This window comes from Hordeum vulgare, chromosome 7H (genome assembly GCF_904849725.1).
Source record: "Hordeum vulgare subsp. vulgare chromosome 7H, MorexV3_pseudomolecules_assembly, whole genome shotgun sequence".
Lineage (NCBI taxonomy): Eukaryota > Viridiplantae > Streptophyta > Magnoliopsida > Poales > Poaceae > Hordeum > Hordeum vulgare.
In genome coordinates, this window is record NC_058524.1 from 632,031,180 (window position 1) to 632,048,478 (window position 17,299).

The 17,299-nt window shown below is 46.5% G+C and overlaps 1 protein-coding gene across 1 annotated transcript; it reads right to left on the bottom strand.

Annotated features, from left to right (window-relative positions):
* Positions 1 to 2,800: 2,800 nt before the first annotated feature.
* Positions 2,801 to 6,772, bottom strand: LOC123407517 (signal peptide peptidase-like 5). The gene is made up of 14 exons (XM_045100666.1): positions 6,540 to 6,772; positions 6,048 to 6,206; positions 5,856 to 5,967; positions 5,634 to 5,756; positions 5,342 to 5,493; positions 5,082 to 5,264; positions 4,851 to 4,885; positions 4,487 to 4,643; positions 4,341 to 4,394; positions 4,153 to 4,245; positions 3,922 to 4,064; positions 3,687 to 3,757; positions 3,503 to 3,586; positions 2,801 to 3,370 (listed from the first exon to the last, which is right to left on the bottom strand). The coding sequence occupies exons 1-14, from the start codon at positions 6,666 to 6,668 to the stop codon at positions 3,201 to 3,203; spliced, it is 1,665 nt and encodes a 554-aa protein (XP_044956601.1). The 5' UTR covers positions 6,669 to 6,772; the 3' UTR covers positions 2,801 to 3,200.
* Between the last annotated feature and the right edge of the window lie 10,527 nt (positions 6,773 to 17,299).

Here is a 17,299-nt window from a genome sequence, read left to right on the forward strand (position 1 = left end):
CGCGTGGGTGGCACGGGGCATCCAGGCGCGCGTATGTGCGTTCCCAGATCCGAGCCTCTGCGCTGCGGTGGCTTGCTCCCGGCGACAGATGGAGCTGCTGCATTTGGTCGTGGCGCTGCGTCTCCTGGGATCAGCGACGACATGGAGGGACTTGATTGGCTGGTCAGCTGCAAGCGTAGTTGGCCCTTTGGTCAGATCTGATCTGGCCTGCGTGGCTAGCTTGCTCTGCGGTGGCGGAGATCGGTCGTCGCCTGTGCGCACGTTGTGAGACGGAGATTCGTCGAGCGGATCCGGGAGAAAACCTTGTTCTTGGCTTGTTGCTAAGTCTGGCGATGGCGGCACTCTTCTATGTCATCACCTTCTTGGGGGCATCTCCGTGGAGAAGCTCAAGACCTCTATCCGCTACCTCCGGGGGAAACCCTAGATCAGTAGATCGGATGACGGCGGCGCGCAGGTGTCGTTATTCTCTTGGGGACGTCATTCTTGAAGGTGTACACGGGCTTGAGGGACCAGTGGACGGCTTTTTTGGTGGAGCGGTGCTTCATCTTACTCAATGATGGTGGTGGATCTCGGCAGCGTGGCGCAGCGGGGACTCGGTGTCTGATGCGTGGAGATGGACTCGTGCAGGAGGTGGAAGCTCTCTGGCGTCATGGTGGCGTCGATGGCAGAGAAGTCTAGCAAGTCGGTGTGTTAGTTTCTTCTCTGAAGACGGATTGGTGGAAGATGGTGGCGACGGCACATGAGAGTGTGTCGGATCGGTTTGTACCCTAAACCCAGTATGCGACTCGGTTGGGGGGCCCCGGCTTTAGATGATAGGCTTTGGTGCGATGTCTGCTTGGTATTAGGTTCGGACTATCGACGCCCCTTCATCAAGTGGTTAGGAGTAACGATAGTTGTTGCTAAGATGGTGGCTTCGGACAAACTGATGTACTACTTGTAAGGTCTTTGTGAATAATTGATAACATGATTGCATGCGTCGTCCAGATGCAGAGGCCGGGGGTAATCCTCTTTTTCTAAAAAAAACCTAAGCCCCAGCTAGAATTAATTAAGCAAGCAATTATTAGATATAAATGGAGCCACCGACGGAGCCAGCCAACAATTAGCAAGTGACAGGAAAAAACATAAGCTCAAAAAGAGGTGGGACCCAAATCCAGGGACGATAACACACGCACAGAAGAATGAGGAAGGAGAAGAAGATAAATATGGAGGAGGGTGGCAACCACCGCCTCATCCTCCACGATTTCGATTTGATTTGAATGCATCATCATCATCATCATCACTTGACCAGTCCATCAAGGCTAACAAGAATTAACTAGCCTGCTCCCAACATGGCATCATAATTAGTAGAGTATCTATCTATACTTGGGTTACTACTGCAGATGCTGTACATACTACTAGCAGCAGTTAAGGTTCTCCCAGACTTCACATTCACTCTTTGCTTAACAACTCATTCTTTGCTTAACTAAATATAATTGACCTTCCTAGATGGATGAATGAATGAATGAATAAAAAGTAAACCCAAGTATGAGATGAGAATTTGAGATGAGGGTGTCATGATCCCTTGTGGTGGCAACCATAGATCTGACCGTTCCATCAGCAAATCCAAATCTCTCCTCCTAGTATCTAGCTGACCATCAAGACCAGACCACTCAACCAAATTAAAGGCACCAAGCAAGCAAAGGAAGGAAGCTTCTCCTGGGTTCTTAATCTTAATCTCACCAACTTAATTAGCTAGCCAGCCAAAATGACCAACATAACCTCCATCCCTCCCTCCCTCACGGGTATGGTATTACATACTAGTACTAGCGGATTCACTGGGAGAATGACAGATCGCAGAATACTTGATCTGCAGAATACTCCACGTGTATGTACTCGCGGATTCACTGGGAGAATGACAGATCGCCCGCCTGCCAAGGTGGAGGACTAGGGGGAAGCTGAATACAACGCCTTATTATTATTGTGGCGAGCACGGAAGGCAAATAACCACTCTCTCTGAACCTAAATAATTATAGTTAGGAAGAACTAGACTAGTCCCCTCCAACTACAATTATGTATGTACTCCCTCCGTTCCTAAATATAAGTCTTTCTAGGGATTCTACTAAAGGATTACATACGAATGTATATAGACATAATATAGAGTGTAGATTCATTCATTTTGCTTCGTATCTAGTGAAATGTATTAAAAGACTTATATTTAGGAACGGAGGGAGTACTATATTATGGACAAGTAAACAATGTATATACATACTCCTACTTTATTGTTTTTTGGGCATTCTCATGAGAGACTGGGAGCAAATTACCTCCCAAGGGTATTCTTTCTTTTTCGACTCCAACAAGGTTATTTTGCATAGCAGAGCCCCTCATTAGCTGCTGCGGTTTGATGATGGATTTTCACAAACGAGAATTGTATCTTCAGACATGGCCCCAAGTCCATCTTTTTCTTTCTCTTTTGACCCGAACCAACAGGAGCTCTGCTATCAGACACTGAATAGTAAAATTCTAGACCAGTTATGTTACATTGAGCTTAGGTACTCTGATGATGCAATGCCCTGGAAAATAAAATGCGCAGACTCCGCACTGGAGCGGAGTGGCATGCAGTGTTAAATCGCGGAGTGGCATGCAGCCTGCTCCGCGGAGAGCATTCGAACAGCCCCTCAGAAATCAGTTGGCACATGTCAGTTACAGTGAAAAACATCTCATACTAGAGAAATATCAAAGCATAAGGAAACTGGCCGTAAAACATCCCACAGAAAAGCAAACACTATGCAAAAATGGGGATACTGCCACTGTAAGAAGGCGATTTCACAAAAAGATTCCGCATCAGATGGAAAACATTTGAAAAATTACTGCTACTTTCAATCAGTTATGGAGCAGAACAAAACACCCTTCCTGCAGTATTCTACTCTTCTTCCTTTACTTTCCTTTCCTTTCCTTCTCATGCCAGGAGCTACACATGATTGAATTACATTACAGGCAGCGTCCAACAACCTAAGCAAGACGCGGCGCCGTCCGTTCATTATTTACCACGCGGAAATACATACACACATACATACATACATACATGTTACCGATGATCACGACGACAACCGAGATCAGGTGCTACTACTACCTCCTTCCTAGAGTGCGGTGTCAACAGTCACACTCACACAGCAGCCAACCCACCACAAGGTGCCTGCCTGCCTGCCTGTCTGTCTGTCTGTCTAAGAGGAAGATGATGGTATGTTCTTGGCCTCCTCACCATCCTCATCGTCAGCAGGAGGAGGCTTGGCCATCTGCACGTAGCCCTGATGGGTGCACACGCGGTCCGGCTCCCCCTTGAGCCACAGGTTCCGCAGCTCCCCCCTCTTCCACCCCAGCGAGATCAGCGTGCCTGCACGGGGTCAACCAACCAAAATTATACCATCAGCTACATACAGCGTGCACGACTTAAAAGTTCATCCAGGTGAGACATGGATGGATGATGGTGCCGGTTTCTTTCTTTCTTTCTTTCTTTCTTACTTACCCAGGGTGAAAGGCACGATGTAGAGCAGCGCGGGCTGCCCGTGCCCGTCCATCAGGTTCAGCGCCACGTACGTGATGAGGAGCCCTGGATGTGTCCCAGCAAGTTAAATTGGCAGGTGTCATAAAGATCCCATTTCACTGCTCTGCTCACGAGATGCAACAGTAGAGAGCCGTGGATCGCTCACCGGTGCCGTAGGCCGAAGCTGACCACAGGAAGTAACCGGACCGCATGCTCTTCTTCGCAGCCCAATCATACCTAAAGCAAAATCAAAAAAACGGAAAGTGCATGCTGAGCTTCGTAACCAACCACATAAACAGCACAACCATGGCGTGCTGAATCAACTGTCATAAACTGAAGCAGCTCTCGCATGCCTGCTCCTGTTCACATGACAGAATGACCGAGCGCTTTGGCAGACTGACCTCAGAGCAAACGCAACGACGAGCCCGGGAAGGAGGATGTCCCCAAAGCCAATGATGCTGTACCCACCCCACGGATCGAACATTCGGGGGATCTTTAGCAACATGGGCACGCCGTCTTCGTCGGTATTGTCACCGCGTGCAACCTATATGGCAACAAGGCCAGCATAAATAGGAAGACCAGCTATGATATGAGGCCACCAAATATCCAAACGGCTGTTTTAAAATACCAACCGCAATCATCACGCTCTCATGGAACAGACTCTTGGAGACGAACACCCAGAAGATGTCGTACAGGAACGCACAGCTCAGAAGGACTGAGCCGACCTGATCATGGCCATGAAGAAAATGTTGTAAACTCGTACCAAATCTGAACGCCATGTTAAAAACCAAATCCTAACGTTCAAGGTCAGTTATATTACCTTCAGGTTAGGTACTCTGACGATCTGGATGACAGTGACTATCAGCGCAATGCCCTGAAAGAAGCACAGAGTTAGATATGTATTGATGTGTGGCAGTTACTACATTGGAAGACACTGCCTGGTCACTACATATAGCTGCCACTCACAAGGATGTCTTGGCCAATCCAAGCGTAGGGAAACTGACGGTAAATAGCCCACAGAACAGCAAACACGACGCAAAATGGGGAGACTGCCATTGTAAGGTATGAGATTGCTCCAAAGAACGGCACCTTCACAAAAGACCCCGCAGCAGATGTAAACCATCTGAAACATCCCGTTAACGTTCAATCAGTTTTTTTTTTCAAATAAAAGGGGTTTCCCCCCTGCCCATTTTTATAGAATTAAGCAAACGGACCAAACAGAGTTCAGAGCATCTGCTCCATAAATGTTAACGTTCAATCGGTTATAGACTGGCAGTAAACAGAACATTTTTGGTGTTGCTGGACATAATATCATGCAACTCTAGTGTACCTTGATAATATAGCCACCAAGCATGTTTGCAGACCCTGCATAAACAAAAAGGCATTGGTTCAAGAAAGGGGAAGCAGCAGGTCATCGGCTAAAAACAACTGTTTGCATATCAATCCTACTTGTTCAGTTTGAATAAACAAGACTCAGAGCATCTGATGTTATTTATTGTTTCACCAGAATGAAATCTTTTGAAATTATGGTAAAGGCGCAAGTCCGGTATAAAAAGCATACCTCTACACCACCGATGCAGAATATCACAACCAGTAGATCGATAAACCAGGCAGACATGAGCTTGTAAAGCATTATCAGGAAGCAAGACGCGACCACAACAAACATCATGGCCGATATGACGTTGATGTCTACGATGCCACTAGAACCTCCTCCCTCAACAGTCAGTGAGACTTGGTGTCCATCCTTTACATTACAAATAAGTGCATATGTGAGCCCCCGCACACATTATAATAATGATCATACGATTGGTAGATGAGAACCTTCAAGAGCTTTTCCTGTTCAGCAACGGCTTCTCTAGCACTCCAAGCTGACCAGTATGACGCACAGAGGACGGTTCCAACAGCCATGAGCCAGAGGAACACCTCTGCCGTATCGACCACGGGGCGATCTGGAGAGTATAGCTCCACACCAACTAAGGGAAGATGCATATGTGAGTATGCTATTTTTGGCAGAATGAATAACCAGAATCCAAGTTATTAACCTAATAAAGTGACATTTTTTAACAGTAAAAATCAGAATATTAGGAGCAGCAATGAGCTAATGAGGGGTTACCTGATGATGTATTAGCTGTAAGAAGCGAACGCAGAGCTTGGCCCGCGTCTTTTGGCAAGAGAACTGCGGGTATGTGTATGTCAAGCTCTGTTTCGTTCTTCTCGCAGACCATCTTGTAAAGCTCTGCAGGCAGGCAGGGTAGACGCACGCAGGGCAGGGCAGGGCGTAAAAAAAAAGCAGAAGGAAAAACACGGCTGCACACAGATGGACGGATGGACGTACCGGTGCCGGAGTTTATGATGAGTATCCCGGAAGCGCCGGCGGCCTCGGCGAGCTTGGCCTTCTTGGTGAACTTGCATTTCCCCCTCTCGACAAGAAGGACGCCTCCGGAGAGCTGGAAATAGAGAGGAGGAAGGCAGGTGTGATTGTTACTGAGAAAAGAAGTGAAAGGCTTGGAAAAAGGTGGGTACCTACCTTGGTTTTGGGAGGCGCGCAGGCGTGGATGGGGTCGGCGAGGGTGAGCGGCTCCCTGGTGGCCTGCTTCTCCTTGGAGACGATCTTGGGGCCGAAGCGTGCGCCGACGCCGACGAACTCCTCGCCCTCGTGGCCGCCCACCCAGCTTTGCACTTTGACCTTAGGAACCAAGACAAGGTGGAGTATTGGGATTCAGAAAGTTGAGAGCTTGTTTCAGAGTGCTGCTCATTTGTGTGAAGAAAAGAAAGAAAGCTTGTTCCAGAGCAGGCCGAGGGATTGATAAGATAAGGTAAGGTGATGTAATCCGATCCATTTCAGCTCAGTGCGGTGCATTTCGATTTCGATTCCCCAATCTTAGATTGGATGAGCTGACCAACCCTAGATAGATAGATAGATGGATAGATAGATGGATAGTGGCAGTAATCGAGTGGGGAATTGAAATCGAGCCTATGATATGATATGATATGATATGATATGAAAGAGGGGGCTTACGAGGACGAAGTCGTTGGAGCATCCGGGGATCTTGGGGGCCTGGTCGTCCTGGTGGACGATGTCGCCGCCGGCCGCCGCCCCCGCCAGCGCCGACGCCAGCAGCAGAGCCAGCACCGCCGACGCAGCCATCCCTCTTCTCCTCTCCTCTCCTCTACTCTCCTCTAGAGCTGCGGGCGGCTGGAGGTCGCCGGAGTAGGGAAGGGGAAGGTGGAACAAGACCCTTTCTTTCTTTCTTTCTGCTACTACATAGTACTGTACAAAGTGTTGACTTTTTTTTTTTTTGTTACGCGCGCACGCTACCCCTCCCTCCTAAAAAAAATATGATGAAGATGATTATGATTAAAAAAGAGAGAGAGAGAGTGAAGTCATCTTCGTACTCATTTCTCTCACTTACTATTTTTTTTTTAGAAAAAGAGGCGTCGCCCCGGCCTCTTCATCGAGTAATGCATGCAGCCTTTCTCAATTATTATGTGAGCCTACATGTCATCTTCGTCCTCTACCTCCTTTTATGCAAGTCCATTCACGAACAAATCCTGAACTGAATCAGACTAACCAAGCACTACGAAGAAATACTATTAGGACACATCGGCAACCAGCTGACTACTGATGTACCAGCTTGCTTAGCATTCACCGATTCACGGCTCGATGATTCCTCAACCCCCTCAAACAATAAGATAAACAATAAGATTGGACTTAATTATGCCCCTTAATAAAGTTTTGTTACGAGGGATTTGTTGTAAGATTACACTTACTCTCCTACATAAAGTAGACATCGACAAGGTAGACCGTAAGGCACATGGATAAAAACAGAACGAAATGATTGAAACACCAAAACATGTTGGATTTTGCAGACACCGAAACACGAAAACATGAAAAGAAACAAATCCTTTTTATGGGAATATAGATGGAAAAGGAACAATGATTTTCGGTGGAAACACACGGAAAGCAGACTGTTACCGTGCACGTAGATGTGTATAATGTTTTTTGTTTTCTTATAGGGATCTAGTGGTGTGGGATCGAATCGACGCCCGCCTTTGAGGGGCGCGCGGGGGGGGGGGGGGGGGGGGGGGCTACGACCACGATGCATTCGACGTCGTAAGATTCACGCACATTGTTGTGGGGTGCTCATGTAGTTATTCAAAACCTTGTGAGGTGCGAAGAGAAATATGTATCAAGATCCATAACAAAGTAAAGATAAAAAGTAGAGATGTAAAAAAAAGTAAAAGTCATCTATGGGTATTGTTAGTTTACTTCATCTCTAGTACAAAGAGCTTTGAATAAAATGCAAAAACATGTGAAAGTCATCTATGGGTATTGCCGGTTCACTTCATCTCTAATGCAAAATCATTGAAGCATGCCCTAATTACAAGTAGGTCAAAAAATGGTTTACCAACATAAAAGTCCCAACACAGTGAATTTAAACAATCCAATCAGATTCCCGCAAAACCAAAAGGTACAATAGTTACTAATAACACACAGGAGACCAACGAGATAATCTTTAAGTTTCTAAAGGTAGATGTTTGTAAGGCAACAATAATGTACACTTGTGTAGATTGCTCCAAAATAGGGAGAACTTGTTTCGACTTATCGAAACCTTTTTACAGACTTATCGAAACCTTTTTACATAAAAATAGCATGCCATTTGAATGCTATTCCACCCTAGAAGAACGTGGTATGCTTCTATGCTGGGAGAAACTAGTGATAGTAGGTAGTGCACACTCTCATTACTAAGTGTCAACTAGATGAACAGAGCTCCACAATGATGGGGTGGTTAGTCCACTAATGGATGGCTCGGTAAAGGGGACTGGCATGAGATTCATTGTTGTTATGCTTGTAGTTCTTTCTTCTTCCATGTCACAACAAGCAACTGATTACAATAAAAATCACAACTAGTCTTCACGTAGGCATATGAAGATGAGGGCTTGCATAGTAAAGTCAATACATCATATCCGGGCTTCTTCCGGATGAGTGAAGCTTCTGGAAACAAATTCAATCACATATCAACGAGGTTGCGTATATCATGGTGAAGACCAAGGTCGAAGCCATCGTCCATGGCGCCAGTACACAATTCACGGGCGAGCAATCGGGTTGTCGCAAATGCCATTAGCTGCACAACAGCTACTTATGACTACATTTCAGTTCTTTCTATCCATACGGGGGAGAACAATGATTCGAAGCTTAATCTCATCTACTCTTGTTTATGAACAGTAAAATAATCTATTGTTTTGCATGAAAAGGATAAGGGCATGGTTAGGGTTTATAATTTCAGCAAGTCTGAGTTTACTCTCTGGAATTGAGATGCCAATTATCACCGGTTTTGGTCGGTTTTCTTTTTTGAACACATGTCCGTACACACTGTACAGTTTTCGTATACAAGCAGGAAAATTTGTTATACATGACTAACATTATTCAAATACATGGTTCATATTTATTTGTGTAAATATATGTTTTTTGTCCAATGTTTTTCATACACTATGAACATTTTTTATACACCTAATAGAATTATACACATATAACTTTTGTAAATACATGGTTAACATTGTTTCAAATACATGTATTTGAGTATTTTTTCGGATATGTGTAAAACATTTTTCAAATACACTGTAGAAAATATTTTTTGAAAACTATACAAACATTTCCTTATATTGTATAAACATTTTTTTATAACTTTAATGTGCGATGAACACTAAAATATTTTTCTAAGTACATTTAGTTATTTTAAATAAATAAATAAAATATAAACAAACGAAATCGTTTTTGAAGTCATCATAGCATCAGCCTGCGAATTACATCTGGATGGGCCCATTGACGACCTCCCGGTAGGCGAGCCAAGCTACTGTCTCGCATGAAGCGACACATAGCTACGACCTCCCGGTAGGCGAGCCAAACGAAAAACAAAGAAGCTGCAGTTGGATTTTCTCAAAAAAAAAAAGAAAAAAAAAGAGCTAACTGGTAGCGCGGGTGTCCTCGTGACGCTACAGCTAACTGGTGATAGTAGCGCAGTATATCCCACGCTATTAGTACATGTGTTATTAGTAGCGCGGGTGCCACACACGCTAGTACTAACTATCTGTAGCGCGTGTCTATGACCCGCGCTACTACTATTAATTTGAAAAAAAAAATCATGATCCATGCTGGAGAAGAGGGCCGCTTCGAGGAGTAGGTCTTGTGCATCGCCGGCCGGAGATGGAGAGGAGATAAGGCATCATCGTCATGTACACCGGCGGATGGGAAGGAAGCCCATGAAGGGAAGAGCTAGGGTGGCATTTCAAAAGATTTAACGCATTGTATAAATCATGTCCGTGCAAACCCATGGGAAGGGAAGAGCTAGGGTGACATTGTATAAATTATTAGAAGATATTTTTTGAAAACTATACAAACATTTCCTTGTATTGTATAAACATTTTTTAAATATCCCGATCGTAACTTCGAAACACGTGAACATTTAAGAAAACACGTAATGTACAATATTTTCCGAATGATACGATACATTTTTGGAAAAAAAATACACAAGCATTTTTTTACTTTGTATAACATTCATCAAATTCGGCACTTACATCTTTTCTGAAAATTTCGAATAGTTTTTAAATGTATACATTTGTTTTTATGGTACATGCATTTTCTAAAAGTTAGCCAACATTTTTTTTACAGTGCCTGAACATAATTATAAAGCGCTATGAACACTAAAATATTTTTCTAAATACATGTAGCTATTATTAAAATAAAATAAAATATAAACAAACGGAATCGTTTTTGAAGTCATCATAGCATCAGCCTGTAAATTACAGCTGGGCGGGCCCATTAACGAGCTCCCGGTAGGCGAGCCAAGCTACTGTCTCGCACCAAGCGACACATAGCTGCGACCTCCCGGTACGCGAGCCAAACGAAAAAAAAAGAAGTTGCAGTCGGATTTTCTCAAAACAAAAAAAGAAAAGAAAAAAGCAGCCGGAGTCGGGCGCGGGTTAAACGGCTAGTGGTAGCGCGGGTGTCCGCGACGTGACGCTACAGCTAACTAATAGTAGTAGCGCGGTATATCCCACGCTACTAGTACATGTGTCATTAGTAGCGTGGGTGCCACACACGCTAGTACTAACTATCTGTAGCGCGTGTCTATGAGCCGTGCTACTACTATAAATTTGAAGAAAAAAATCATGACCCATGCGGGAGAAGAGGGCCGCTTCAAGGAGTAGGCCATGTGCATCGCCGGCCGGAGATGGAGAGGAGATAAGGCATCGTCATCATGTACACCGGTGGACGGGAAGGAAACCCATGAAGGAAAGAGCTAGGGTGGCATTTCAAAATATTTTAACGCATCGTATAAATCATCGTATAAATCTTAAAATAAATGTGGGTTAGCATGTAAAAATATGTTTTTTAGGGGTATGTAAAAATATGTTGGTGGTATTAAAAAAAAAGTGGAACAAAAGTTTGCGACTGGGCCCAGCACGTATTGAACCCAACGGAGGAAAGGAGACCGAGCAGGAGATGAATTTGGGGATCGATTCCGATTTGGAATCAGTTATCTATATCTATATCTATATCTATACCTAATAATAAAGAGGCTATTGCTTCCGTCGGAAAACCCACCGCGGTATTTTTATAAAAAAGCCCCTGTAATTTCTTTATTCAACCTGCGCTTCATCATTATTTTAATAAATCGAAATGATTATAAAAAGATTAAAAGCGTGTGGTATTTTTTTCTCCCGTTGCAACGCACTGGCCCTTTTGCTAGTCGATATCTATCTATCTACTTATATTACTTGGATGAATCGAGCGATTCTCAGTTGAATCGAGCATCAGTTGGTGATTCTCTCTCGCACATGAGTTGAGTTGAGATCAGATCAGATCAGGACGACGACGATGATTCCAACTATCTCACCGATGAACAACTAGCTAATGATTATGCGACTGCTGCGCTCGACCACTACAACTCCCAAGACATGAACAAGGTGGGTCGTAATCACTAGTGGCGATCCTCTCATCTTTTCAGTTTAGTAGATAGATAGACGCGCTAAACTGGAAACTAATTTCGCCTTGTCCTTTTTTCCTTCAACATATATATATATGTAGATCAAGTATGAGCTCATCAAAGCAATCACTAGCGGCGGCACGATCGTGGATGCGAGAGCGTACTGCGTCCACGTAAACTTCACGGCGAAAAGCACCCTGCAAAACTCTTGTTGATAAAGACCAGGATGCATGTATTTGTGCATTATTGTTTCCCTGGAAGGACAGGAAAGCGTTGGTTAGTTCCAGGCCAAGTTTATACCTTTTCCATTTGTTTATTTATTTATTCTCAAATGCACCTCAGCAAAACACCTATTGGCTAATGCTACTGTTATTTACACGTATGTATATATATATATATAGGTGGGATTCGGGGCGTCGAAGGTGTCTATTATGACAAGGAAAATATTCTTGCTTACAACAGACTGTGCCATGCATGTCCAGAAGACGTCAAGCACCCAAAGGATGCAACCTTGTGTGAGGCCGGCCTTTGTTATGGTCATTGCTGCAGTTGATAGCTGATTTATATATATATATGTATGTATGTTGGTCAGATTAATATGGGTCTTCTTGCAATGACTGCTCCCTGCTTACTTGTTTGTCTTCTCATCTTCTAGCTAGCTAGTTTGTGGTGGATTGGATGAATTTGACTAATAAATTGCCTCATGAGAATCTATATTTCTACTTGTTGTTCCGTCTGCATCATTTTTTTCATGAAACACGTGTGTACATGCTCATTTGTTGGATGCGCATCGAGATCGACTTACTTCTGTGTCGACTAGCTTTAATTTTTTATTTTGTTCTTCTATCACCTGTATAAAAGGGTATACGCGTAGGCTAATTTTAACATGCTCCCTCTTACCTCCTCTCTCCACATGGAAGGTAGGAAAATAAGAGTTATGCAGACCACTACCTCGAGTAGCCTTTTCTCTGTGACAGTGACAACACAACCCCCCGACCTCCCCCGTGCGGCGGCGCCGCCCCGCACCGGGGAGCCCCTGTCCTCCTCATACAGCCCCCCCCCCCCACCTCCTCTCCCCTCCGCCGTCGTCGCCTGGGGCGTCACAGGGCAAAGCCCTTGTGGCGTGGCGGCGGCGGCGGTTTCTCCTCGGATCTCGATCTGGTTGGAAGGTGACACTCCTTTTTGCCCAAATCGGCGGCGGTGACGCAGATCGGCGGCTTGGTTGTGGTGCGGCAGCGGCATAGGAGGACGACGCCAGCAGCGACGGATCGCCTAGACTCAGTCGGGCTGATTCAGTGTGCTACCGATCTCAATCGCCGTCAGCGGTGCACTACTCATGGACTTGATCTGCATCACGAGGATGTCTCGGGCGCTGGCCCTAGGCTTGGTGGTGGTGGCCTTCTTCTTCGTCGAAGGTGGTCGGCCAGATAGTTGTGCATGGAGTGGGGATGGGAGGCTGCCGGTGAAATCCGTGATCCGACTTCGGTCGTGGCGGGCGACGATGGCGCCTACGCGTCGTTACCTTCTTGAAGGCGTCACCTTTGCAGTCTCCGTCTTCCCACTCGCATTCCAGTCAGTGTCGGCTGCTTTGGCACCGTGGTGGTGCTGCGGCCGGTCAGACGGCGACGGCTGGATCCTTTGATCTAGTCTTCCAGCAGAGAAGGCGGCGACCCGTGCACAAGAAGTTGGATAGAGTTCTCCGAACAGATCTAGGTGAAAACCTGCTCTTGGCTAGATGCCAAGGCCGGCGATGGCGACGCTCTACGGCGTCGTTTCCTTCTTGAAGGCATCGCCGAGGAGAAGTTCTAGACCACTATATGCTACCTCCGGGGGAAACCCTAGATCGATAGATCAGAAGACGGCGGCGTGCTTGTGTCGTCTCCCCTGTTGGGTAACGTAGCAAAAATCAAAAAATTTCCTACGCCATATTCAGATCTTTCTATGGAGAGACCAGCAACGAGAGAGGGTGAGTGGATCTTCATACGTTTGAAGATCGCTAAGCGGAAGCGTTTCTAGAATGCAGTTGATGGAGTCGTACTCGCGGCGATTCAGATCGCGGTGTGATTCCGATCTAGTGCCGAACCACGACACCTCCACGTTCAACCCACGGTGAGTGGATCTTCATACGTTTGAAGTATTTTTTGTTTAACGTATATACTTGTTCTGTCATGGACGCACGGGTTGGTCCCAACAATGTCACTGACACAGCAGCAGTTATTTTTTTTTGAGAGAGAAGAAGCAGCAGTTAGTTAAAGCAACTCTAGCAGAACCCGCAAAACACGCAGACCTGCAAAATTCCGAGTATGCGGGCTCGGCCCAATTTTCCGGCCAGAACAGAGCCCGCATACTCGCTCGGCCCGCAAATTTTTTTGTCGCGGCCCGCAAACCGCATGCCCCGATCGCTATATCTACGGTTCCGCGGCTCGTTTGCGGGTCGAAACCCTATCCCCCGCCGCCGCCGAGCCACCGCGATTCCCCACCCCCTTCTCCACATTTCTCGCCGCCGGCGACCACCTCCCCGCCTCCAGCCGCCATGTGGGGCCGCATGTGGAGCTCCGAACGCGGCTCCGACAGCAGATCCGGCGGCGGAAGCGACCCGGAGCGCGAGCGGCGCGTCCGCTCGGATGGCGCGAGGAAGCGCAGGGCCCGGAGGTGGACCAACCGCGGCATGTCGCCGCCGGCGAGCTTCCGGCGGAGCGAGACGGAGGAGTGCGACCGTCGACGCGCGTCCTTCTCCTCCGCGAGATGTCCGTACGCCGGGAGCTCCTCCTCCTCCGGCGTGGGCCTTCTCCCCGTGAAGAAGGAGTGGTCAGAGGACGAGGAGGAGCCGGACGAGTTCGACTTCGTCCCCGTCAAGGAGGAGCTCGAGGAGCCCGCTCCGCTCGACCGCCGCGGAGTCGTAGGGCCGGAAGACTACATCGCCGACGTCGACGTCGTTGCGGCCGCCATCGCCACCAGATCCGTGTGGGCCTTTGCCCGACGGAGGCTTATGGGCGGCGGTGAGGAGGGGGAGAGCAGGGGGGACGTCCCGCTGTAGGAGGCGAGTCGGCCTGGGGGAGGACGACGCGAGGGGGGGGGGATTGGTCTAACTGTCTCGTGCTATTTCATTTTTTCTTTTGTTTTCCTGCTTATTAATCACTTGTATAAAAGGGTAGTATTGAGTGCTGAGTGGTGCGGGGAATCATGTTGATGGACTTGCAAGCATCGGGAAAAAAGTAGGCGCTCCAATGACGGGTTGCTATGTGTTGGACAGAAGAGGTGTCCTTTTTCAGTTGGAAAGCCCAATGCATTCAAGTCTACAAAAATAAGAGCGGAAACAGAACTTATACTTAACTAAATGACTAAGGGAAAGTGATTGAAACAAGGACATTAGGTTTCCTGAATTTCGGGTTGTTAGTACAATCCTACATGTTGGTGCCTTCGTGGATGTTCAGATACAAAGTTATAAGAACACCATGATTGCCAAGGGGTCATCCACAAAGACCTAGCCCACCTATCCCATCATGGCAACTACTGAATCTCACTCATGGTTGATCTTCACACAACAAGGCTATTATCGGTCAAACTCCTTGAGTCCTTCACATCTTGAAGGCTCTCAGGTCGCACCTCTTCTTTTCTTCTTACCCATTGTATCAAGGTATATATCGCAAGAAAAAAAAGAGAGGAAGCGACCCCCACGGTAACTGTCGCTATTCCTTCATCAAAAACATATTTAAAGTTACACGAGGAGCTTCAACAACGAAAGTCACCCAAAACACAAGTCAAATGACAGTACATAAAAATGACCATTGTTAAAATAAATTTACCGAAACGGAAATGAACCAACATTCTAGCAAAACATAGGCACTAGGAGGTGCTCTCTGCAAAGTGATACAGGTAGCACCCACAAAATGATGCAAAAAAAATTCATAGCAATATTATGACGATGAAGTACTAATATCTATCTAAATGCATCCATCCATCCATCTAACCGTCTAAATGCACACATTCATCTAAATGCATCCATCTAACGGTCCAAATGCACACATTCATCTAAATGCACCCATCTAACCGTCTAAATGCACACATTCATCTAAATGCATCCATTGATCTACATGCAACCTTTCATCCAACCATCGATCCATCTAATTAAATGCATCAATTCGTCCATCCATTCTCATATTATCTAGCACTGCAAAAACAAAGAGAGGAGGGAGAAGGAGGGGGTGTGGGAGATAGGAGAGGAGCAGAGCTACTGCTGCGTTGATGGCCGGCACGGGAAGGGCCACCGCATGGGGAGGGCCGCCGGGATGCAAGAGCAGCGCCGGCGTAAGGAAGACAGTGGATCGAGAGGGAGAGATTGAGGAGTGAGGAGTGAGGGGCGCGGGGAAGAAGCCATTGTTTTTACGCATTGTGGAGGGAGTGGAGGCACAATATGACTAATTTAAGCTCACAAGGGGTTATTGTGGCAACTCTTTTTTTGAGCCAAGCAGAAGTGCACGACTACTCTGAGGATGCTTGCACTTGGTACTGCGACAGATGTCGTTGGTGAGATAGTCAGGATGGGAGAGAGCACATGCGTGAAGACTATTGTCAAGTTTGCCCGTGTTGTGGTAGAGGTGTTTGAAGCAGAGTATGTGAGAGAGCCAAATGCAGAGGAGACATATAAGTTGTTGGCTATTGAAGATGCCAGAAGGTTTCCAGGAATGCTCGGATCAATCGATTGCATGCATTGGCAATGAAAGAACTTTCCCAAAAGTTTGCGAGGAATGTATGAAGGTCACACAAGAGAGGACACCATCATACTAGAAGCGGTGGCATCACATGACTTATAAATTTGGCATGCTTTCTCCGAAATGCCAGGTTCTCACAACGACATCAACGTGCTTCAACAATCTCCGGTGTTCAAGAGACGTTGCAACGGAGGATCACCTCCGTGCCACTACACCGTCAAAGACCGAGACTACAACATGGGATACTATCTTTCTCCGGGATGCCAGGTTCTCACAACAACATCAACGCATGATTTTGCTGCAGTGTATTTTTTGTATAGGAGGCGGAGTCGGGCGGAGAGATGTCATGGATTCCGATTCAGGAATCAGACGAGCGCCGTCGGTTGATTCATCATATATATATATATATATATATACACAAATATATAGGATATACCCTTGTTTCTCTCTCACAACAGATCCAACAGTTGGGTTCCGATTGATCGGATCTACCGGAAGCGGTGACCATGTCTTGTGATGCTGCTGGCGGTGACGGCAGCGGAGGCGACGACGACGTGCTGTATAAGAGGATCCCTCCTCCTTCGGAGCCCCAAGACGACGGTCCTACCTCGCCGTCGTCGCCGTTGTACGAATGCTACCCAGAGTAAGTTCCTCGAGTTTTTTTTGTTTCTTTTTTTTGCATCCTCCTAGCTCTAGATCGTACTGTACACGCTAGCTAGGATCGTCGTACTGTACACGCTAGCTGTGCCTATAAACTTTTTCATCCTTGATAAATTAACCCAATCTATTCTCATCGTTAACATAAGGTATTGTACCATGCCTCCCACTAATAACTATCCGAGGCGCCGCCTCGACGATGATGATTACCATGATTGGTCGGCTAGAATTCCCAATAACCTTTCCACTTGCAATCTCGGGGACGACTTCTCGGCCTTGTACTCCGACGACGACGACGACTGCGGTCTCTCCCCGGCGGACCTCGAGCGCCAGACCAACGAGTACATAACCGGCGCGCTCCACCACTACAACAGCCAAGACCACAACCAGGTACTATATATATATACCCCAAAAGCATTTTT